The sequence below is a fragment of the Salvelinus fontinalis genome, chromosome 38 (assembly GCF_029448725.1).
Source record: "Salvelinus fontinalis isolate EN_2023a chromosome 38, ASM2944872v1, whole genome shotgun sequence".
NCBI classification, from domain to species: Eukaryota; Metazoa; Chordata; class Actinopteri; order Salmoniformes; family Salmonidae; genus Salvelinus; species Salvelinus fontinalis.
In genome coordinates, this window is record NC_074702.1 from 17,880,514 (window position 1) to 17,905,505 (window position 24,992).

The following is a 24,992-nucleotide window of genomic DNA, read 5'->3' on the forward strand; positions in this document are numbered from 1 at the left end:
ACACTGCAAATCAACCCAAATATAATCAATCACATTCATCATCTCAGAAAATATGAAATGTAGATAAAAGAGAGAGAGAAACACGGAAGAAAGTCAACTAAATGAACTATGGAAGCGCTAACTGGCATGCAGAGTCCCACAGCACTGACACACCCCTGAGGGCACTATTGAGGACACACCACCACAATGGCACACTCCTGAATGCACTTGCCTTTCCTTCCATTCACAGGTGGGCCTGGCTGAGGCCTGTCCTCACAGTCTGAACGGTAGTGGGACACAGATGGAGCTTTATGAGATCATGGAACACGGATGCATGCACAGAGGCATGCGCGCGCACACACACACACACACACACACACACAACCACACACAAACACACGTGTTTGTCTTTGCACGCCCGCACACTTGTAAGAACACACGTACGCAAGCACAACACACAGACCAAACACATACAAATATGAAAACCCAAGAAGTATACCGCATGTTTCATGACCAAGATATTCTACTACTATCAGACAGAAGACTTAACTGAATGAACGAACAGACAGATGGGTGAGGAGGAACTAGGATGAGAGACCTGTGGGAAACTCCAGCTCCTGCCAACACAACCCTGGACACTCTCATTCAAGCCAGTACATTCATACAATACTGGCTCAACAAATGATCACATTTGAAGGGTTTTGGCTGAGGGGCAGAACGGCTGTAGGGCTTATAAAGATGGTACAGCATCATAGTCCATCCAGTACAGGCTGTGTGGACCAGGCAGGGTCAAATTCGAGTTTGCAGTGTTCTAGGACTATTCCATTGGTTTCTATGGTACCAGGCAAAGGAAATAAAGTGCAGCTTAAGTACATCATGTATTGTACCCAGAACTGGCGTGGAGTTCTCAGCAGAGAGGCACATACATGAAGGTGACAGAGGTGAACGAGGAAGTCTTAAGGCTCAGTCTGCTCTGAGACACACCAGTAGATAGACACACCTGGCTCTCCCTCGTACTGCTCTAGAGGGCAAAGGTCACCAGTAGGCCGCTCTAGCTCCTCCCATGTTCCCCCTGAGCGGTGGGGGTCGTAGTAGAGACAGATAGATAACAACAGGAACAGGGGCTGATTAGATATCACTTAGTTTGTGGCTAAAGTCGTCAAAGCTAGTTCAGGTCTCAATGTTGACTTCCCTGTACACATAAAGGAACAATAAAAGCATGGCAGGACGGTTCAACAGGGGGGTTACCACAGATACTATATCACAACATCTAGGTCCAGGTCTACCTTGTAAAAGAGGTATTCTGAGCTCAATGGGAATTCCTGGTTAAACAAACAGGTTAAATAAATACAAATCTAACTGAAGCCAGTATGGATCATACTGGATCACAACATGGATCATTTGTCTAGGTCGGGAACACAAAGGTACAATCACACACACACCTGACTGGATACACATTCCCTGTTCTGCCTTGATTTCTGTTACCTCAACATTTCAAACAACCCTCCTATTTGAATCCCAGTCAGGCCAGCCCAGCCCAGCCAACCCCCAGTCCCCTGGCCTCTATGGATCAGTACCACATGCAGCAGCAGCAGCAGCATTAGTGCCATGATTAGATAAGTCCTGGCTGTGTCACGCTGCAGGGCTCTGTGTGAGCGTCAGCCCAGGGTCGGATCAATACATTAGAATGCCTCCCCCATTTTCCCACCCGCTGCCATTACCCCATCACAGAGAGGGGAGAGAAATAGGGGACAGGGAAGGGGAGAGACGGGGAGAAACGGAAGGGGGGAGAGGAGAGAGACATAGGATAGAGACAGGGAGACAGGTATGGGGAGGTGGGGACGGAGGGAGAAAGAGGGAGGGGAAGGGGGAGAGGAGAGAGATGGGGACAGAGGGAGAGAGAGAGGAGGGACAGGGGGGGAGAGGGGGAGGGGGAGAGGAGAGAGATGGGGACAGAGGGCGAGAGAGGACAGACAAAGGAGAGATGGGGAGACGGGAAGGGGGATAGGAGAGAGGGCAGGAGAGATGGCTGGCTGCAGACGAGGAGGAGAGAGGAGTGCTCATGGTTTCTGACAATGATGAAGGAGTTCTGGGAGTGCTTTGACAAGTTCTCAGCATCGGCTAGGCTTTCTCTCTTTCGCTCTGCTTTCTCCCTCGCTCTCTCTCCCGCTCCCTTCTCCCTCTCTCTCTTTCTTTCTCTGCACTTCTCCCTCTCACTCCCTTCTCCTTCTCTCCCGTGGCCCGCTCCCTCCAATCACCACTCAGCTAATCTGTCAATTAACAGCGCAGCTCCAGAGAACTCAGGCTCATCCCCTCTCTTCCATCACCACACCCTTACATCATGTGACACGCTCTGTTACAACCTGTCAGAACATTTTAGGGAGAGAAACGAGAACAATACATTTGTGCTGAAGAATCAAATGGTTTAAGATGTCATTCTGTCTGTGACCCTGAAGAGCTTCAGTAAGAGAAGTAGGATCACGCTGTCTGTAGTAGTTCTGATTCCTCATTAAGGAGAGTCTTGAACTCTCTGCATGCAGCTCAGTTATACCTCTTGTACCAGGGAGAGTTAAGGGCACTACACTATAGCCTTCCCAGACTCAATAAAAAGTGAATCATGTATTACTTTGTTTCTGGATAAATGACTTTACTACTAACAACACTGGTTACAGAATCACACATGTTTAAAACACAAATAGTCTACTGCACCGTATCCACGCCACAACCCCCAGTGACACGTCTCACCTGAGCACTCTGAAGCACTCCGAAACGGAGGACTGTTCAACATAGAACACAAAACTACAGTAGAACTCATGACAACTGAAAAACATAGAAGCTATGATGCTAGTTGACAACACTGACCCAGTGTAGGAACCAAAAGAAGACTAGGAGGCTAAGCTAGGACACAGGACTGCTAGGTCACAGTCAGGGAGTGAGAGACACACAGCCTGCAACATAGAGCAGGACAGGGGGTGCTGTGGACCACTGTAATCAGGGCTGTTCAGTAGGGAGGAAACCTTTTGAAACGTAGTGAAACAGGGAGGTTCTCTCTGAACTTGTCCAATAAGAACACAGATTCTCATTATCCGTTGTAAAACATCTTGTTTTGATGTGCTCTACTGAACAGGACCCTGGTCCCTGCCGTTGCGGACAGATTCAGTCTTTCACAGGGGGGTTCTCTAACTCCCACCTCCTGTGAAAGACCAAACCTACACTCTATGTTACAGACCTTCACAAGGATCTGTTCCTTCTTCTCCATCGTCTGAGGAAGGAATGGAAAAAAGGAACCGAGTAGATATATTAAAATAAAAAACATTAAATGTTTATGAAGAGACAACATCACCAATATCACTGACCAAGGAGACAATACATGTTGTAAACCTTCCACAGAACACCCTGGTTAACACGGACAACATATAGAGTACTGAGACCATAAGAACACACAACCAACTCACTAAAACAGAAGACACAGCTTAACAAGGAATTCTGAGCCAAGCTCTGTCGTTCATGAGCAACTGACCAGAGAGAACCAACAGACAGCAGTATCTGTGAAACTTGCTATGAGTCTTTTCCCACTCAGAGGTTAATGGCACAAAATAACCAATATCTCAAGGTGCCATACTCAGCTAAAGACTAGCAAATAACAAGAAACAATTGCTTCTGACAAAGAGATGTTCAATCAAAGTCAAACCTGTTCCAAAGTAAGTGACCATAGTGACCAATGGAGAATAGCTTTAAGGTGTCACCAAACCAAAGCAACCAGAGAAGCCCAGAGCTGGGTATGGAAAATAAGCTGAGAACTTACTTCTGCCCTTGGTCCCTGTGGGTGGAAGCTGTGGTAGTTGCCGACCGCCTCTCCTGTCGGACATGGGGGTACTGGTAGGGCTGGTTTGGGCCGATCCGCTGCGGGGGTTCGCCCTACGGGGGGGGGGGGGGGCACAAAATGGTACAACCTGGGTGAGTCAAGGATCAGAGGTCAGGCACAGAGATAACCTGTGATTGGTTGGAAGGCCCCGGACAAGCAGACGGACTACATTTCCCAGCGTGCTTTGCTGTGTTATGTAAGAGGAGAGGATGGTTTCAGGCTGGTTGTAGAAACATCAACACATCAAACAAACAAACTACTACTGTCTACTGGGGTTGGTAATGAACCAAACATGGGAAGAAAATTGTATCAAACACATATATGTCAGTTCACATATATACTGGACATGTACAATCATGTCCATGCTCAACCAGGGATGCTGCCATGTTGTTGGATCGGTGAAAGCTGGACACATAACAGATCATTTACCTGGTCAATTACCTGATCAATTAACTGATCAATTACCTGATCAATTACCTGATCAATTAACTGATCAATTACCTGATCAAGTAAATAACTAACTACCTTTTACTTTCTGTAGTATATTTTTTCAATCTATCGTATTGAACGTATTCTCAACAGATATTCTTTGTCACATAAGACTTGTATTATGTTTTTACACCATCTGCCAGTTGAGCATGTGTGTCTGCTAAACACATCTGTATTCTGACAATATGTGTTGAAGGCAGGCTATGCATCAATTTAATACTGTAGCTTGAATTATTACTTAATTTGCTAAACATTATTGACTAAAAGTTATTGCTTGAAAATGGCTAATATTGAGGAGTACTGGTGTCTTACTCTAATTAAAAGCACATAACAGATGATCAAGCTCATTTGTAATTGGTGGGTTGCTGACTGATTTGAATAGATTCTACATATCTGGTGTAAGCCAAAGCAGGGTATATGGGTTCCTTCTAATTCATGTCAGCGCCTACCAGTTTGTGAACTCTAAAACACATCAAAACAATGACATTTGGCACATGACATGCTGGAGATAATGTAGCATCAGTTTTGCAACAAAGGTGATGAATCGCATGTTTCACTCGACCCATCAAGCTGCAAGGAAAGAGTGAGGACAGCACCCATGGGCGTTCGTTCAATGTGGACCAATGTGGACCATGCGATCTGACGGTCTACAAAAGATTTGAAAAAAAAACAACTGGAATAAAAAATGTAATTACAGGATAATAATAGGTAATGTTAGTAAAGAAAGAAAAGCACAATGGTGATCCATCACTACTATACTCAGTCAAAGTAGTGTATAAGTAGTGTGTTCCAAAAACAAAAAGAGTTACTATCTAGTCAACTACCAGTCTGGGATGGGGAAGAAAATGCAGCATCATTCGTTGCTTTAGGAGAGGGGGCGGAGTAAATTATAAAGTGGTAAGCTGGCTGGATGCTGATTGGATGCTGGGTGGGTGGTGGTTGGTTGCAGTGAGACAGGCAGAGAGAGGGGTGGGTGGTGGTTGTTGGTTATTCTTTGGATTAGTGGGGCAGTAACTATGCAGGGGAGGCTGGTGGGAGGAGAAATCGGAGGATGGGCTCATTGTAACGGCTGCAATGGCAGAAATGGAAAAGTATGAAACACATCAAACCCATGTGTTTGATTCCAATCCATGAATTCCATTCCAGCCATTACAATGAGCCCGTCGTCTGATTTAAAGTGACACCAGCCTCCTGTAGATGTGTCTGTCTGGTCACCTCGTTAAGGCAGGTGAGGGAGGGGCGGAGCGTCCGGAGGGTAAAGACGGCATGGACCTCATGAGGGTGGAGTCGGGCCTCTCCGTGGACCGCGAGCGGGAGGTGGTGGTGCGCTCTAGCGCGGGACGCTGGTCAGCTGACCTGGACCTGCTGTGATACACATGTCTATCAACGGCTCCGTGGTTCCTGCAACACGTTATTGAGAGAAGGGAAGGAAGCTGCTGCTGATGACCAGGTGACATGATACAGCAGAGTCATGCATGGGCTGGGCCCCATAGGAACAGGTCATAGCAGGTGTGACAGGGAGGGGCAGGCACAGGCAGGGGACAATGTGTCCCTTATCTGTGGTAGGTGACAGAGTGAGTGAGTGGGAGGCCCTTTGGAATCTGTCTGTGAGTGAAAGACACTGGGTGAGATGTGAGAGAATAGTGGATTAGCATGTGTTGGTTGGTTTCCATTCAGCCTACTAGCTTACTATGCTCCTGCAAGGTACATGCCGAAAGCTGTCTCCGCCCTGCTATTGCAAAATGTAAATGAAATCTAGTTGGAAAAATAAAATATATTTTTGGCACTTTGAGTAGTTTGGAAATAAAATGGAATAAAATGCATTTCACAGAAAATCTACACAGTATCATTGTGTACAATAAAAACATGAATATTCTGTTGTTTTGTATCGTGTTGTTCCATAAGCGTCTTCATAGGCAGTCAGTGTCATTACCTCTCAATAGCATGTGTATATCTGAAAATCAGGTCACATCAGTTAGACATATCATTGTCATTGCAAATGCTCATGAAGAAAAATACCTTATTTTAACCAGATGTGGATTATCATCTGACATGAGCAGCATTTGCAAAGCCAAAAACAAACACCAAACACTGAGGACACGGTGGCAGCACAGTAAAATAGCAAATGTTAGAGTGAAAAGCTGTCCAGCAGAGGCTATGCTTCCTGCTTCCTGTTCTACACCAGCCAATTGCAACACAGCGGTCACTCCAGTTGTAGACCAGCCAATTGCAACACAGCCACTTCATCAGCCAGTGAATGACCTTACATTGCCTGAGACTTTAACGATGGTGACCATCATCATAACCATTCGTGGTCTACGATCCTCAGGTCGTTATGTCCAGGGACTGATGGCTTTGAACAGTAAAGGAGATGTCGGAATCTAACGACTTGTTACCATAGCTCTCTCTCTCTCTACCGTTCAGGATATTCCCTTGGGATTTCAACCCGGTCAAAATATTAACTCAAACAGCCCAATTCTGGTGTGGTTAGTAAATACTCTGATAATACTTTGCACACCTTTGTTGCACAGTAGAAACATTAAAAGTCTAGTTAGATCGACTACAGCACCGGTGCTACTGTAACATCTACACTGTAACATTACCTTGTCTACCACTGCACTCCTCCTGCTAAAACTATACATCTACTGACGTAGCTACAAAATGAGGTCTCCTCAATATAGACTTGCCATCTCAACCCTATGGGCCCTGGTCAAAAGTAGTCCACTATAAAGGGAATAGGATGCCATTCGGGACACAGTCAAATACTTTAGTCTAGTTCTACAGCCAACAGTGTGAGAAGCATGGCGTCTATCCAAGGTCACTGTCTAGATCTACTGTGCTGGCAGGGACCTGTTCTCAGGGGCCGCACGGGCCACAGCGACTCACCCGGGGCTCTGAGCCACTCCACTCTCTCTCTCTCTCTCTCTGACTCCCTCTCTGTCTCTCTCTGACTCTCCCTCTCTCTCCCTCTCTCTCTGTCGCTCCCTCTCTCTCTGTCGCTCCCTCTCTCTCTGTCGCTCCCTCTCTCTCTGTCGCTCCCTCTCTCTCTGTCGCTCCCTCTCCGTCTTTCCCTCTCCGTCTTTCCCTCTCCGTCTCTCTCTCTCTGTCTCTCTCTCTCTCTGTCTCTCCCTCTCTCTCTGTCGCTCCCTCTCTCTCTGTCGCTCCCTCTCCGTCTCTCCCTCTCCGTCTTTCCCTCTCCGTCTTTCCCTCTCCGTCTCTCTCTCTCTGTCTCTCCCTCTCGGTCTCTCTCTCCCCCTTCTCTCTCTCCCCCTTCTCTCTCCTAATCGTTCTGGCTATAGCAGAAAGAGAAGGCACACAGTTGGAATGGGAGTGGAAGGGACATCTATTCTCCTCTCCTCTGTGACTGTGTGACTGCCATGGGACGTGAGAACCATTCATCTCCCTGCCAATCTACAGACAGAGAGAGTGAAGCTATCTGGTCCGCGGCCTCGCTCAGGGAAACTTTGTGACACTTGAATAAAGTCAGTTGCGCTGCCTCAGTTCTGGCGACTCATCGTTTCTTTCTCCTGGAGAGACAATGCAAGATGTGTCGTTTTTGACTGACAGCCAGATGGCAGCGATGGGAGCCCAGGAGGAGCTATTTGCAGAATTTCTCCAGGGGGTGCTGAGAGTGTGACGTTGCGTTCCAAATGAAACCCTATTCCCTATTTAGTGCACTACATTTTACCAGGGCCCATAGGACTCTGGTCAAAAGTAGGATTGTATAAGGACTAGGGCGTCATTTGGGAGTGCTCGGCTCGGCCCAGCCCGCTGAACTGGCACATCACAACATCGGGCCTGGCACATGCACCTGGGGGGAACCTGAGCCTGAACCTAGGCCATCATAGGGCTGGCACAGCCTGGGTATAGAGAAAGTCAGTCAGGTCCAGGACAGAAGAGAAACAGACAGACCCTCAGAGTCAGCATGGAGAAATGGCTAGGCAGTTCTCCTTCTTCAGATGTTAAAAATATCCTTCACTCATGTGGTACTGACGTATCGGCCATATTGGCCTTCATCAGAATGAAAATGACATGGTTTGAGGAAGACAGAGAGGGCCAGATCAAATCAAACTGCAGACATACAGTTAACCACTGTTAATAATACTCCAGGCCATCCAAGATGGCGGGGGTAATGTTAGAGAGACAACCATGCATTAATAAAGGAAAGGTAAACATCCCATTACCACCAGCAGCATCAAAAGGCCATGTGTCCTTTTGTTCAATGCAGCCCTTATACAGTATTACCTGCAGAGCTGATCATCAGAGCTACCAATGACGAGCCAGTCTTTATTTACCCAGATACAAACAGGACACCACTGATCACAAACACAACTTGTCATCTTACCACTGATGGTAGACTAGTAGGCATGACAACAAAACAGCAACAGAGTACGATACATGTGTCACAACCGATGTCGAGACACGAGAGCTCGCAGCAGCCTCAATATTACACAGTAATTGGAGGCAGTTGTGTGGTTTATGGGTCTGGTACACAACTTGAGCAGAGCTGTGATGACATGCTCCAGAACCAGATATCACCCAGGATATCACGTGGGGTTCATCACCTTTTACAATCACATAGAAAATGTTTTAATGTCATACAGACGACTACAGAGAAAAAGACCCACAAAATGGCTGACTGTGGAAATATACGTAGAGACACTGTAATGTGAATACCTCTTGTAGTCATAGTCGACGGAAGCAGAGGAGGAGTACGCGCCCTCTGAGTGGGCTCGGGACATCCTAGTGGAGCGCAGTAACCTGACAGCCTCTTCTCGACTGATGTTGGATATGCGGTGGTTGCGGCTGGCGAAAAGAGAGCGGTCAGAGGGAGTCAATGTCTGTTTTAAGAATACCTTAACACCAGGTTGGTCAGGTGGGACAGAGAGAGAGAGAAGGTCATGAACCTGTGGAAGGAACCTGTTTTTCACATGACCCTGGGGACAGTTGGGGACAACTGATGGAAGCGCACCAACTCCCTGTAGACTGTTAAGGTGAAAGTTGATGGGGGTGCACCAACTCTCTGTAGACTGTTAAGGGGACAGTTAATGGGGGCGCACCAACTCTGTAGACTGTTAAGGAGACAGTTGATGGGGGCGCACCAACTCTCTGTAGACTGTTAAGGGGACAGTTGATGGGGGCGCACCAACTCTGTAGACTGTTAAGAGGACAGTTGATGGGGGCGCACCAACTCTGTAGACTGTTAAGAGGACAGTTGATGGGGGCGCACCAACTCTGTAGACTGTTAAGGGGACAGTTAATGGGGGCGCACCAACTCTGTAGACTGTTAAAGGGACAGTTGATGGGGGCGCACCAACTCTCTGTAGACTGTTAAAGGGACAGTTGATAGGGGTGCACCAACTCTCTGTACCTCTACTATTCTCTTGTGGGTTGATCCAAACACAACATCCACCTTGACCGCTGTGGATGGGTAGCCACCATAAGGAGTGCATATCAGATATATAGGATTCATATACTGTCATATAGACTGGTACAACACTGGGCAGGGGGAACTACCTCTGCTGGACAACTCTTCACAAACAGAAAAAAACATCCATTTCATTTCACAGGACATCCATTTCAGACTATTGACAGGCTAGTTTCTTTGAGGTATATTTCAAGGTACAATCGAAGATAACAAATAGCGGGCTATGTATTTGTCTACCAATAAAGATACGTAATCAATGATGAAACTGTGCCCAAATGAGGAGTGATCCTGATTCTGTATCTTATTGGTTCCATATAGAATCCTCTGGGGAAAGGGTTCTACCTGGAACCAAAAGGGTTCTACCTGGAACCAAAAAGGGTTCTACATGGAACCAAAAGGGGTTCTACCTGGAACCAAAAGGGTTCTACCTGGGACCAAAAGGGTTCTACCTGGAACCAAAAAGGGTTCTACCTGGAACCAAAAGGGTTCTACCTGGATCCAAAAGGGTTCTACCTGGAACCAAAAGGGTTCTACCTGGAACCAAAAGGGTCCTTCAAAGGGTTCTCCTATGGGGACAGCCGAAGAACTCTTTTAGGTTCTAGATAGCACCTTTTTTTTCTAAGAGTTTATGGGCCATTGAGTGGCCCACCTGTTTAATTCTACTGAGTACAAAAGGCCACACACTACACTTATGCATATACAGTATATTTGTCTGGAAAGGCAGAAATATATACCTGGCTGCCCACACCACACCACACCACACCACACGTTGTGTCGTCAATGGCATTGGCTTTGGATGTGAAGTGGATAGGTTTGTGCGCCATTGACATTAAACCAACACAGGCTTGAAGCTTGATAGGCCAGCAGCTTCCACCAGACAGACAGGGGGCGGAGTGGAGGGTGTGATGGAGGGAGGAACATGCACTGTCAGGTAAGAGTCTACCTGGGTTCCTTCTGATGATCATCACTAGGTTGACAGCGTCTGGATCGAGGTAGGGTGAGAAAATGGCTGCGAGACATGAAGGGAGAGAACAGAGACATGGTTGGATGGGGCTGAATGGGGAGGGAGAAGAGGGAGAAAGAGAGAGAGCGAGAGACACATGGGGCGAGAGAGAGAGAGACACGGGGAGAAAGAGATATAGCGAGAGAGAGACAGGATGAGAGAGAGAGAGAGAGAGAGAGACGGAGAGAGAGAGAGAGAGAGAGAGAGAGAGAGAGAGAGAGAGAGAGAGAGAGAGAGAGAGAGAGAGAGATAGCGAGAAAGAGACACAGGCAGAGAGAGAACGAGAGAGATAGCGAGAGAGATATGGGAGAGAGAGATCGTGAGAGAGAGACACAGGGAGAGAGAGAAAGAGAGAGAGTGGGCGGTACAGTGTTGGAGGAGAGAAGGGAGTACAGCCATGGAAGAGGAGAGGATAATGGTGCAGTCCTTCATCAGGTTAGAAAGCCCATTGAGATGCATGATGAGGCGCTCCTAACTTACTGTTCTGTACTGTAACCCACATGCTGCTGCAAATCAACATCAGTCCCAGTGGATTCAATCCAAACCTTGTAAGATACTGAATGTTGTTGGAGTTACTGTATGGGATTCACAATCCAATTCAGGACTAGGCCCCTAACTCTCCAAATGTCTGTACATCCATTTGTGCATTAGTTAATAACTTTACAAAATAAAATGAAAAACAAACACAAGTACATTAATATGTTGTTGGATTTCAAAACAAAATAACACATAGGCAATATAAAACAACCTGTTAAAAATGTAAATTCCCCAAAATAATGAAATAATAATAATAAAGAATTATTATTATTTAAAGGTAGACTGGGTCATTTCCAAATTCTCTATGGGCATACCAAATGGCACCCTATTCCCTTTACAGTGCACTACTTTTGACCAGAGCCCTATAGGGGGCCATTTGGTATGCAACCCATGACTCATTTCCTTTTTCCTAATTTTCAACTGTTTTCAATAAATAACAGCAGTGGTTGATTAAGGGGAAGCTGAAATACAGTCTTAGTGAGCAACTATCTGTCACACACAATCTAGATAAGTGCATTTCCTGGCCCTGATTTAGGCTGCCTCAGCCAATCCTCGCCTCACAAATATCAAATAAACTTAATTGGATGATGGGAGGGGTAAGTAAGTAAGGAGAAGAGAACTGTGCCAAGGCTGAGCTGTATGTCTGAGACGCTGGGCTGGTGTTGGTGCTATAGCGGGACAAACAGTATGACTAGAATGGGAAAGACCCCTCAGACCACAGCAATTTGACAGTACACTGATGGGTTATAACTTGACTGGGGTTGTCCATTCTAGAGATTCTATTTCTATAGTCTCAGGTGTGGTGGAGGAAGGAACATCACAACATCACATGGCCCCAGACAAACACAGGATGTGTCACAAATGGAACCCTATTCCCTACATAGCGCACTACTTTTGGCCAGAGCCCTATTCTTATCTTTTCTTATTTGTTATTGTTGTTGTGTTGTGGAGACGGTGGACGGTGTATACCATGTGTATCCCGTCACCACTAATAAAACTTGAATCTTGAACATATGAGCCATGTTTAAAAGTAGTATACTATTAATAGGGAATAGGGTGCCATTTGGGATACAGATTGTTGATTCTAATGAGTCTGAGCACCGGAGTTAATGATCCCCTCTCAGTATTAATAAGGCAACACGATTTCAACACAAAGAAGAGAAGAGGTTAGTTAAAGATCCACCTAATGCAGGACATCGGAGAGGAGATTGGAGTTCTTGGAAAAGGAACAGGTTGGGGAAAGGGACAGGTTGACTTGTGAGCACTTGGTGAGATATCCGTATAGCAGTTCTAGGTGTGAAAGCATCAGGCAGATTACACAGGTGTAAGGTTGTGTAACGGAGGCAGTTCAGTGAAACCACGCTCATGTGATTAGTAACCGCGCCTGAGACCTGAACATTTGGGTTAGCTCCCGAGCTAATGCCTAGGCTTTAGCTCAGAGGTCTAACAGTTACACAGTCTTGTGGCTCGCAGACAACCCGGGTTGAAACCCTGTCAGTCCCAGTTGGTTGTCTGCAGGAGCTGCTGTGTGAGGCTGTATGAGGTTGTGTGGGGCTGTGTTAGGCTGTGTCAAGCTGTTTGAGACAGGGGTATCTACCTGTCAGGTGAGTGGTGGTCATCGGACACACTGCGCCGGTCAACTCTACTGGAGGAGCTGTACTGAGACGAGGCGGGGTCAATGTCATAGCCGGGGTCCAGACTTCTGCTGTACACAACAGAATCACTGGATCAACCCCCTAGTACGGTACAGTCACAGTACAAACTCCCCACAGTGTCCCCTAGTGGCTCGGGGATGCACCTACTCACCTTAATGCAATCACTGTCAGTGTGAGTGAGATCCCAGTATCGGTTATATGGGTTAAACGTTCTACTATCAAGACAACTATCACAGAGATACCGCTTAAAGGACAACCTCTGATATCAGTTGGGGTTCTCAGATCCCAGTGTGGTGCAGTTTGGCACAAACTGTTTTTGAGGAAGGGATACAACTTTGGATGCTGGACTGGACGGGGACAAGTGAGATGGGGGAGTTACCTCTGTGGAGGGGGGACGCTGGGAGACCGCGACCTCGCCCGGTTCATGTCTGCCGACCGCGAGCAGTGGTTGGATGACATCGCCTGCTCGGGGACAGACAACGTGGAACTATGTAGGTCCCTGCCGTTCTGCCGGTAGTCTGGAGAGAGAGAGAGAGAGGGGAAAAGAGAGAGAGAGAGAGGGGGAAAGAGAGAGAGAGAGGGGGAAAGAGAGAGAGAGAGAGAGAGAGAAACAGAAAGAGAAACAGAGAGAGACAGAAACATAGAGAAAGAGAGAGAGAAACAGATACAGAGAGAGACAAACAGAGAGAGACAAACCGAGAGATAAACAGAGATACAGAGAGAGAAACAGAAAGAGAAACATAGAGAGACAAACAGAGAGAAAGAGAGAGAGAAACAGAGAGACAGAAAGACAGAAGCAGAGAGAAAAAGAGATACAGAGAGAGAAACAGATAGCGAAACAGAGAGAGAGAGTGATGTCAGAAGTCATTCAGAGAAAGACTCATCGTTCTGAGCGCAGCCTCTCTAACCTGGTCCCAGATCTGTGTGTACTGTTGTGTCTAGTTGGCAAGGCAGCACAAACTGATCTGGTACCAGGCTACAACCTTTCCTCCCTATTGACCATACACACTGCTGCAAAAAACGACCATCCTGTCAACGGCAACATTTATTTTCAGAGGATTCTTTCAAACTTTTCAGAAGTTGCACACAGTGGCATAATGGTTGGTGGCTTTCAATTTTCTAAATGCTGAGGCTCTCTACATTCAAATAAATGAGGGCTTGGTCTCAACTCAATGTTCATGTGATTCAAGTCATTGCGGTTAACATTTTTGCATTAAACATGAAAATAGCTTTCAAAAATCAGAAACATTATAATGACTTTTCCCTGCTAGACTGATTAGTCCATCGAACTTGAATGAGTTCATTATTCAATAATCATCCATAGCCAGGAAGCATGGTTAAGGTCAATGCTTTGCACCATTAACGTTGATTAATATTCAATAGAGTGTATAGCACATTAAAATGAGTTAAACGTAACCGTGAATCAAAGGTAGGATTAGGAAGGAAACACAAGACATTATGAAATATGAGAGGAAAAGTTTAACCTTCACAGCTACTTTAGTTTGATACTTCTATCAATTATCTCCAAATCATTACATTTTCTCTTCCAAATATGTTTGAAAGTGAGTTTGCGGCATTGTGAAACCTGAATTCCTTCATGCGAAAACCTGAATTCCTTCAAATTATACATAGAAGGAATCCAGATAACAAAAAAAGGACAGTATTACGTGAATGTATATTATGTTTAAATTATTCACAATCAAGTCCTGCATAACACTACGTCATACATATTTACTATAGTAGAAACAGAGAAACATTAAACCAATTCCACCTGACATCATTACATTTCACTATCTAACATCTGCAGTCTAACTATCAGCCCAACACTGGGGTAACTAAGTACCCAGCTCTGCAATCAGCTTGCTTTACGTGCACAACCCAAATGTAATTCATTGGTTCTCTTGACAAGCCTCTTCACACATGACTAGAAACTGTGTGTTAAGCATATATACTGTGTATAGAGGAGAGAAGCTCAGATCTGAATTAACAGGACATAGCCAGCAGAGAAGAATGACTGCATTATCCTAGTTAAAAACACAGCAGTGACATCCCAATTCAAAAAAAACAATCAATCTATTATTCCTGTGAATAGTTATCATCTCTTCTCCCTTAGTGTAGTATCAGTAGTTGGATATGGAGAATGTAGGAGGAAAGGGGATTAGCAAAAATCTCTGGGAAACAAGGGAAGATGAGAGAGATAGGAGAGGGGTATTCCCACTGAGTGAAGGGATATTATGGGCGTAGTGAGAGAGGAGGCTGTGATGTGAGAGAGGGGGACTGATGAGAATGTTACAGAGGTGGGAGGGTTTCCTCCTCATCTATTACACACACATGCACGCACACACGCACGCACACACGCACACACACACACACATAAACACACACACACAGCTGTCTGTGTGCTGCCTGGCCTGCTACAGTAATCTACTCTCTCTCTGGCAACAGCCTCTCATTTGATGTGCATCAGCGGCAGGTTGAGACTAGCGTGGGCGCTTGCTGCCTGTGTCGAGGAGAGCAGCTAGTTACTGTAGTGCAGAGGGAAGGAGAAGAAACTCCCTGCTCCTTGTAGAGCTCCTGCAGTATCTTAGCTAGCTACCTTCTTTTAAAACATCACATGATCCAGTACAGTACATTGACATACATACAGCTGTATGTTAATATACTGTTTACCCCTGTGTTAGCTGCATCGACAGTATACTGATTACTAATCATGTGTGACTCTGTCAGAAGTATCTTACCTGACACTACCCCAACACCATCTTCACAGTCATAGTCAGAGATCTCACTGTCGCTGATTCTCTGAGATCCTGGAGGAGAGATGGGGTAAGGAGAGAAGAGGAGGATAGAGGTTAGTTTACTCCAGGGTCTGTACTCTTCCCCTGGTCAGACCATGGCTCTGTGGCCTAGCTGTCACCAGTGTTGTCCAGTTGGTCTCTAGACTCTAGATCAATGCCCAGGTCCTGGACATAGTCAGGAAAAGCAGCAGACACAGAAATAGAACACTTTTTATTTTAAGAACACTATTAAAACAGTATTATATCTCAAAGTCACGTTCTTACATTGATCATCACTGACCACACTTCATAACCAACACAGGCAACCAAGACCTACATTTACTCTCCTGAAATATACTGTCTGACTCTTCTGGTTTTCCCCACCAACGTGGGAGCTGCCTATTTTAGATACAGTGTGGTATAAAGTCTCATTTAAAGAGAACAGCTGTAACATATAGCTAGTGTGAGACGTGATGTTTTCACGGTGGCGCTTTGAATTGACATTTCAATCATTCAATGTACATGTGAAGATGTAGTCTGAGAGGTATTCTACCATCTCCACCGTCTACACAACTAATCCCTTCCTCATCCCGAGTCGTCCCCTCTCTCACTCTGCACTCGGTTGTTTTTCTGACTTATTCACTGTTCAGTCAACTTAAATCAACTGGACACTTGGGCTTTTACAGAAATGACAAGCGCTGCCTTCTGACAGCCGCTCTCTCAGCTTCTCTCTGCCTCTCTTTTTCTGGCAGCCGCTCTCTCAGCCTTTCTCTGCCTCTCTTTTTCTGGCAGCCGCTCTCTCAGCTTCTCTCTGCCTCTCTTTTTCTGGCAGCCGCTCTCTCAGCCTTTCTCTGCCTCTTTTTCTGGCAGCCGCTCTCTCAGCCTCTCTCTGCCTCTCTTTTTCTGGCAGCCGCTCTCTCAGCCTCTCTCTGCCTCTCTTTTTCTGGCAGCCGCTCTCTCAGCCTTTCTCTGCCTCTCTTTTTCTGGCAGCCGCTCTCTCAGCCTTTCTCTGCCTCTCTTTTTCTGGCAGCCGCTCTCTCAGCCTTTCTCTGCCTCTCTTTTTCTGGTAGCCGCTCTCTCAGCCTCTCTCTTCCTCTCTATTTCTGGCAGCCTCTCTTTTTCTGGCAGCCGCTCTCTCAGCCTCCCTCTCCCTCTCCCTCACGTCTCAGACGGGCTGAAACTGTTTTAACACTCTTGTTGTAGAGCGGTCAGCTCTTTCACCTCACACACACACAGATGCCCCGTAAAAATTGTCCCAGCTAATCTCAAGCCTTAACATTGGAAATACATGTGCAGGTTACATACAATAGAAATATGTCAAGTCAAGTGCAAATACAAGTTCACACCCAACAGACACAACATACACAGACACAAGCAGAGGAGAAGAAGAGCAAAAACCAGCACAATTATCATAATGTTTTTCAAAAGGAAAGTGTTGGCATAGGGCAGGAGATGAGACAATGCATTGCACTGGGAAAACAAGTGGTCAACATATTCAAATGATAAACAGAGGAGTGGACAGAGATCTTCTGGTAGAGCTAAATCACCAGGATCTGGACTGGGAAACAGAAACCTGCCGGGCCCGAGACTGAGCATGAGGCAGCCATCTTGTTTAAGGACTGCGGTGGAGCGGAGAGGGAGCATAGCGAGGATTAAAGGGAATTGTGGGATAGCTAATGGAGGAGTGGAGTGAGAGAACACTTTGGAGATAGAGAACAGTGCAGTAGGACTGAAGCAGAGGGGAGAGACAGAGTCTTCGTATGAACAGCAACACTGAGTGGAGAGAGAGCCGAGTGGAGAGAGCAGCGTGGAACAACAAGCGGGGACCGTTACCTGAATTGTACGAATACGGCCCCTTGTCTGTAAGTATCAGGTTGAGTTGAAAGAGATAAGAAAACAAACACCATATGAACATACTAACAGTAATAAATACTTCATAAATCATTCAGGCTTTGGCAGACAGGCAAAGACAGTTGGTAACAGGGCACCTGCCAGCCACCATATTGGCTTTTCAAAATCATCAGATGAACGGTTGGTTCGCCACTCATGTCTCATTCCCTATCCTGAGGTTTGGGGTTCGAACAGACAGGAGCTTTCCTACACAGTTCTAGTATAGACAAGTATACAGGTTATGGATGTTAGGGCAGAGGGGTAAACCTACTCTGTATGGGTAGCCTCCTCGTGGGGCTCTCTCCGTGGAGCTGTCTGCGCTGGGGGTTGGGCGAGGCGCGGGGGAGGGGCATGGAGGACACGTCGTGGGTCTGCAGCTTGTACCAGTGAGGCTCATCATCCAGCAGGGCTGTCTCCAGCTCTATCAGTATCTAAAGGAGAAACACACCAACGTCACTACACACACACACACACACACACACACTCCTCAATACACTAGCCACTGCTAACTAGACTCATTCCAGAGCAGATCAGCAAGACCTCCACAGGCATGGCCCGACATCATTTTTTAAATAAGGTTTTCAGGCAATCCTGATTGGAAGATTCTGGATTTCCTGCTTATTCCCTCCAACCGGGAGGATTTCTGGAAGACCTGGGAATTCTGGGAAAGTTACCAGAATTCTGCAACCTTATTGGCAGTGAGGACAGAGTATGTGAGTATGTGCTGATGTTACAGTAAGCATCATGGGTTGATGACATCAACCCCCAGTAGCCTATCATCCTTCCTATGGAATGTAGGGTTTAATCAAGAGCTTGACTCTATTGGTTGGATTAGTTGAGCTATCAGAGTTACTGTCCTAATCCTGACTAGATGGGTATGTTTGGTATTATATCAGAGACGGATGAGTGCCTGAGTCTGGTTAAGTGGTGGCGCTGCCGACTCTTGTTACAAATATAGCCTCAGCCGCTTATCTCCGTGTCCCTCTATACATGTCTATCTAACTACCTTCCGACTGTCTCTGTCCATAAAACAATAGAAAACTATAAAGAAACAAAAAGAGATGGATGGGCTTACCTCTCCCAGGAACTCACTTTCCTCCTCCCTGACCCTGGCCTGGTCCCACAGGGTGATCTCCAACATGCGCTCACGGAACTCCCGCCGGTGCACAGGAGAATACATAAAGGTCTGGTTCCATTTGGGCTCTAAGGATTTCTTTACCGTTTTTGTTCTCCTCTTGCTTTTGTCGCTGGAGGAACAATAATTCAAACTGTTTTTATTTACAACCATGGTAGAAAAGCCTCTCGAACAGGTCAACACAGCACAGGACGATGGGATGAGCTGGGGAGGGAGCGTCATGTTGGAGCCCTGTTCAACTTTCTAGCATTACTTCCATCTGTCTGAGAAGGGGTTCTCTGAGCGCAGTGAAGGTGTAGGTCAATGTGATCACATGATGATCTTTGTGACGACAGCAGTTTAAATGCAATGTGACATGTCCCCAAAATCAATTACCAGAAGAAACAAATGTATAGGTAAATAAAACCAAAGACATTCTTACCATAAATTCAACATTCAGTGAGACTATTATGCGAGTGCCCAAATCTGTATCAATCAACCAATGGCAACTTTAGGATATTGGAGGATAGGTCTAGCCACTAAGAAATGCCTGTGAATGGAATGAAGTGAAATACTGCTAGCTAGATCATTCTGTAGTTACTGTCTCTACTCTTACCTTCTGTCAGGGAGGAAGTAGATTTTGACGTAAGGGTTCCTGGGGCGGCCATCTTCCCTAGAAGGCAGGTCCTTGGCTCCCAGGATGGTGACTATTAGCTGATGGCCCACTTTGTCATACCACAGTTTGACCTATGGATGGGACAGAACAGGGTCACATGGTCAATGGGCTGCCAGTAGGGAGGGGGGAGGGGGGGGGGCTCTATATCAGGGTAACCTCTTAACCCTCCACTTGGAAAGCGACTGGGAATGCAGGGTTTAGCACCAGCCCTGCTCTATATTAACTAACAAACACACCTGATTCAGCTAATCAAGGTCCTGCATGGTGAGCAGCTAATTAGTAAAATCACTGGATTGTGTTAGATTAAAGCAGGGCTGGAGTTAAAGCCTGTAGGCAGTATCTCTCCTGGAAGAGGGGTGGCCACCCCTGGTTTAGGCATTAGCAGGTCACATGCTTAGCGGGGGGGGGGGGGGGGGGGGGGGGGGGTGATACAGATCTGTACTGTATATCTTACCATGACCTATTTCTTACCATGACCTACATCTTACCATGACCTAAATCTTACCATGACCTAAATCTTACCATGACCTAAATCTTACCATGACCTAAATCTTACCATGACCTACATCTTACCATGACCTACATCTTACCATGAACTAAATCTTACCATGACCTACATCTTACCATGACCTACATCTTACCATGACCTACATCTTACCATGACCTACATCTTACCATGACCTATTTCTTACCATGACCTACATCTTACCATGACCTGAATCTTACCATGACCTACATCTTACCCTGCGGCTGCTCTAGACACATTTTCTAGGTGTGTTTGAGTGGAAAGGATTATACAGTATGTGTATCTTTATTCATATCTACAGTATCCTAACTCTTGGTATCTAAACCATCACAACATGAGAATTAGACCAACATGCTTTGAAATGAACACTTACTGATTTGAGTGTGAAATTGTATTTGGAACCATACAACACAATGCAGGCCTCTACGCTGACCTTTTTTACAAGGAGCACGTTTTCAACCTAAGTTGAAAAATGTAGGCACACACAAAGATATTTACGAGCACAATGAAAAATATTTGAGGTAATAAAGCTAGAATCCTTCATTTTTGTAGGCGTACTAGTGCTCCTAAATTAAAATTCCAGGACGCACAGCAAAATATTTAGGCGCATATGCTAGTAAAATGGTCGCACTGTAGAGCCCTGCAATGCAGTGTCAGATACTCAGTGTATAGTTAAAATATACATATAAATCAATCATGCTGTCATGAGTGGCATCAAAGACACTTCACACTTGTCAGAGCGAAGTATGGACATAAGAGAGAACACTTAGAAGTAAGAAATGAAATAAAGAACATTTACGGAAATATTTGTTTAAAAAAAAATTTGCTAAATATTTGTTTAAAGAAAATTAAATGAAATACTAGAGGAAAATCAAGCCTTCTAAGCACTTGCCCATACTTATGTAGATAATGACGGGAGGAGTCTTGATCATTGCATTGACTATCATAGTTATTTCCTTATGCATGCAGCAATACAAAGCAACAGCAAGCACTTAATACATACAAGATCAGTCAGGAGATCTGATATTGTCAAACAACATAGGCAGTAGGGGCCTTCAGGTCAAACAGCTTGCACTAGAAAAACTTCCTCAACACAAGTCCCCTATGGAAAAGATGTACGTGCAATTCTGACCATACTACAGCACTGCCCATATGACTAATGGTATAACACTTAAGCGACAGATTCACCTTGAAAAGTTGAAATTGAAATTATACCCCTGATGTAATACATTTCACTGCCTATATTTCCTGTACAGTCAGCCACATCATTTGCATTGACATTATTGCATGGCCTGGTTAAGTAGAGCATAACACTGCTTCTACAGAGGGCTAATAGATCTACCTCTAGGAGCTGCGCCAAGGGTACACTACACACCTATTTATAGACTTCCATTCTCACCCTCTCCTTATCTGACAGATAGTGTGAGGTGTTGGCAATACATCACCTACCTTTAAAACGAGGAAACCAACAGTGCATATCATACCAGAAACTCCTATACAGTATATAATATTTTGTTCTAAGCTAAGCTGATGCTTGACAAGGACATGATGGGACAAATATACAAATATGATCTCCCAAATAACATGAGTATTCCACAACTCTCACAAGCTAGCCAGAGTAATGACATCTCCTTAAAAAGGCCCCACGGTAAGATAGAGACACCTTGCCTGTTCAGTTCAAGTGAATTCTGTATTCAAAATCTAAAATATGATTTTGAATCTGCTTTAAAATAAGGGACAGTTATCTTAGCCCACCTTTAACTGCAACATGAAACTTACGGCCATTCAAAAATGTCAACATAAATATTTGCCAAATGTTGTGTTCATGATTACCAGTTGTTGACCGCTGTTGTTATAGCAACCTATTCAGGACCTGAGGGCGTCAAGCCAATTGAGGATGATGTCCAATCTAGTTTCATGTTCCAATGAACAAATAAGCTCATTTATTTGTCCCACAAAACGTAAAAGTTTTACTAAAACATTTAAGGAGACACCCTCCTTGAATTGCCAATGTGGAGCACTGTTGTAGCTGACTAGGTACAACATTCCCATGTCAGCTAACATGTTGAGCAAGGAGTTTGAGCTTGTTGTTGCTGTCGAGTGTAGGTTACAGGATCTGACAGTGTGTTTGAGCTTGTTGTTCCTGTTGAGTGTAGGCTACAGGATCTGACAATCTGTTTGAGCTTGTTGTTCCTGTTGAGTGTAGGCTACAGGATCTGACAGTGTGTTTGAGCTTGTTGTTCCTGTTGAGTGTAGGCTACAGGATCTGACAATGTGTTTGAGCTTGTTGTTGATGTTGAGTGTAGGTTACAGGATCTGACAATCTGTTTGAGCTTGTTGTTGATGTTGAGTGTAGGTTACAGGATCTGACAATGTGTTTGAGCTTGTTGTTGCTGTTGAGTGTAGGTTACAGGATCTGACAATGTGTTTGAGCTTGTTGTTCCTGTTGAGTGTAGGCTACAGGATCTGACAATGTGTTTGAGCTTGTTGTTCCTGTTGAGTGTAGGCTACAGGATCTGACAGTGTGTTAGAGCTTGTTGTTGCTGTTGAGTGTAGGCTACAGGATCTGACAATGTGTTTGAGTTTGTTGTTGCTGTTGAGTGTAGGCTACAGGATCTGACAAGGAGTTTGAGCTTGTTGTTCCTGTTGAATGTAGGTTACAGGATCTGACAGTGTGTTTGAGCTTGTTGTTCCTGTTGAGTGTAGGCTACAGGATCTGACAGTGTGTTTGAGCTTGTTGTTCCTGTTGAGTGTAGGTTACAGGATCTGACAAGGAGTTTGAGCTTGTTGTTGCTGTTGAGTGTAGGTTACAGGATCTGACAGTGTGTTTGAGCTTGTTGTTGCTGTTGAGTGTAGGCTACAGGATCTGACAATGTGTTTGAGCTTGTTGTTCCTGTTGAGTGTAGGCTACAGGATCTGACAGTGTGTTTGAGCTTGTTGTTCCTGTTGAGTGTAGGCTACAGGATCTGACAGTGTGTTTGAGCTTGTTGTTGCTGTTGAGTGTAGGTTACAGGATCTGACAGTGTGTTTGAGCTTGTTGTTGCTGTTGAGTGTAGGCTACAGGATCTGACAGTGTGTTTGAGCTTGTTGTTCCTGTTGAGTGTAGGTTACAGGATCTGACAGTGTGTTTGAGCTTGTTGTTGCTGTTGAGTGTAGGCTACAGGATCTGACAGTGTGTTTGAGCTTGTTGTTCCTGTTGAGTGTAGGTTACAGGATCTGACAAGGAGTTTGAGCTTGTTGTTGCTGTTGAGTGTAGGCTACAGGATCTGACAGTGTGTTTGAGCTTGTTGTTCCTGTTGAGTGTAGGCTACAGGATCTGACAGTGTGTTTGAGCTTGTTGTTCCTGTTGAGTGTAGGCTACAGGATCTGACAGTGTGTTTGAGCTTGTTGTTGCTGTTGAGTGTAGGTTACAGGATCTGACAGTGTGTTTGAGCTTGTTGTTCCTGTTGAGTGTAGGCTACAGGATCTGACAGTGTGTTTGAGCGTGTTGTTGCTGTTGAGTGTAGGTTACAGGATCTGACAAGGAGTTTGAGCTTGTTGTTGCTGTTGAGTGTAGGCTACAGGATCTGACAATGTGTTTGAGCTTGTTGTTCCTGTTGAGTGTAGGCTACAGGATCTGACAATGTGTTTGAGCTTGTTGTTGCTGTTGAGTGTAGGCTACAGGATCTGACAATGTGTTTGAGCTTGTTGTTTCTGTTGAGTGTAGGCTACAGGATCTGACAATGTGTTTGAGCTTGTTGTTCCTGTTGAGTGTAGGCTACAGGATCTGACAATGTGTTTGAGCTTGTTGTTGCTGTTGAGTGTAGGCTACAGGATCTGACAGTGTGTTTGAGCTTGTTGTTGCTGTTGAGTGTAGGTTACAGGATCTGACAGTGTGTTTGAGCTTGTTGTTGCTGTTGAGTGTAGGCTACAGGATCTGACAATGTGTTTGAGCTTGTTGTTGCTGTTGAGTGTAGGTTACAGGATCTGACAGTGTGTTTGAGCGTGTTGTTGCTGTTGAGTGTAGGCTACAGGATCTGACAGTGTGTTTGAGCTTGTTGTTGCTGTTGAGTGTAGGCTACAGGATCTGACAATGTGTTTGAGCTTGTTGTTCCTGTTGAGTGTAGGCTACAGGATCTGACAATGTGTTTGAGCTTGTTGTTCCTGTTGAGTGTAGGCTACAGGATCTGACAATGTGTTTGAGCTTGTTGTTCCTGTTGAGTGTAGGTTACAGGATCTGACAGTGTGTTTGAGCTTGTTGTTGCTGTTGAGTATAGGTTACAGGATCTGACAATCTGTTTGAGCTTGTTGTTGCTGTTGAGTGTAGAATACAGGATCTGACAATGTGTTTGAGCTTGTTGTTCCTGTTGAGTGTAGGTTACAGGATCTGACAGTGTGTTTGAGCTTGTTGTTGCTGTTGAGTGTAGGTTACAGGATCTGACAATGTGTTTGAGCTTGTTGTTGCTGTTGAGTGTAGGTTACAGGATCTGACAGTGTGTTTGAGCTTGTTGTTCCTGTTGAGTGTAGGCTACAGGATCTGACAATGTGTTTGAGTTTGTTGTTGCTGTTGAGTGTAGGCTACAGGATCTGACAAGGAGTTTGAGCTTGTTGTTCCTGTTGAATGTAGGTTACAGGATCTGACAGTGTGTTTGAGCTTGTTGTTCCTGTTGAGTGTAGGCTACAGGATCTGACAGTGTGTTTGAGCTTGTTGTTCCTGTTGAGTGTAGGCTACAGGATCTGACAAGGAGTTTGAGCTTGTTGTTCCTGTTGAATGTAGGTTACAGGATCTGACAGTGTGTTTGAGCTTGTTGTTCCTGTTGAGTGTAGGCTACAGGATCTGACAGTGTGTTTGAGCTTGTTGTTCCTGTTGAGTGTAGGTTACAGGATCTGACAAGGAGTTTGAGCTTGTTGTTCCTGTTGAGTGTAGGCTACAGGATCTGACAGTGTGTTTGAGCTTGTTGTTCCTGTTGAGTGTAGGCTACAGGATCTGACAGTGTGTTTGAGCTTGTTGTTGCTGTTGAGTGTAGGTTACAGGATCTGACAGTGTGTTTGAGCTTGTTGTTCCTGTTGAGTGTAG

At 45.3% G+C, this 24,992-nt stretch overlaps 1 protein-coding gene across 48 annotated transcripts in view; it reads right to left on the reverse strand.

Moving 5' to 3' along the window:
- Positions 1-24,992, reverse strand: part of LOC129837928 (regulating synaptic membrane exocytosis protein 2-like) — a 244,298-nt gene that overhangs the window by 69,252 nt on the left and 150,054 nt on the right. For 18 of the 48 annotated variants that reach the window (XM_055904461.1, XM_055904469.1, XM_055904466.1 and 15 more), the window contains 10 exons: positions 19,351-19,481; positions 18,696-18,888; positions 17,892-18,051; positions 17,564-17,590; positions 15,695-15,763; positions 13,336-13,474; positions 12,899-13,006; positions 9,011-9,139; positions 5,549-5,734; positions 3,785-3,897 (listed from right to left, as the gene is read on the reverse strand). In XM_055904461.1, the coding sequence (XP_055760436.1) occupies positions 3,785-3,897; positions 5,549-5,734; positions 9,011-9,139; positions 12,899-13,006; positions 13,336-13,474; positions 15,695-15,763; positions 17,564-17,590; positions 17,892-18,051; positions 18,696-18,888; positions 19,351-19,481 (1,255 nt within the window). Of the gene's footprint in view, positions 1-3,784; positions 3,898-5,548; positions 5,735-9,010; positions 9,140-10,704; positions 10,771-12,898; positions 13,007-13,335; positions 13,475-15,694; positions 15,764-17,563; positions 17,591-17,891; positions 18,052-18,695; positions 18,889-19,350; positions 19,482-24,992 lie in introns of all 48 variants that reach the window. The other 30 variants (XM_055904468.1, XM_055904471.1, XM_055904511.1 and 27 more) reach the window with 14 other exon arrangements.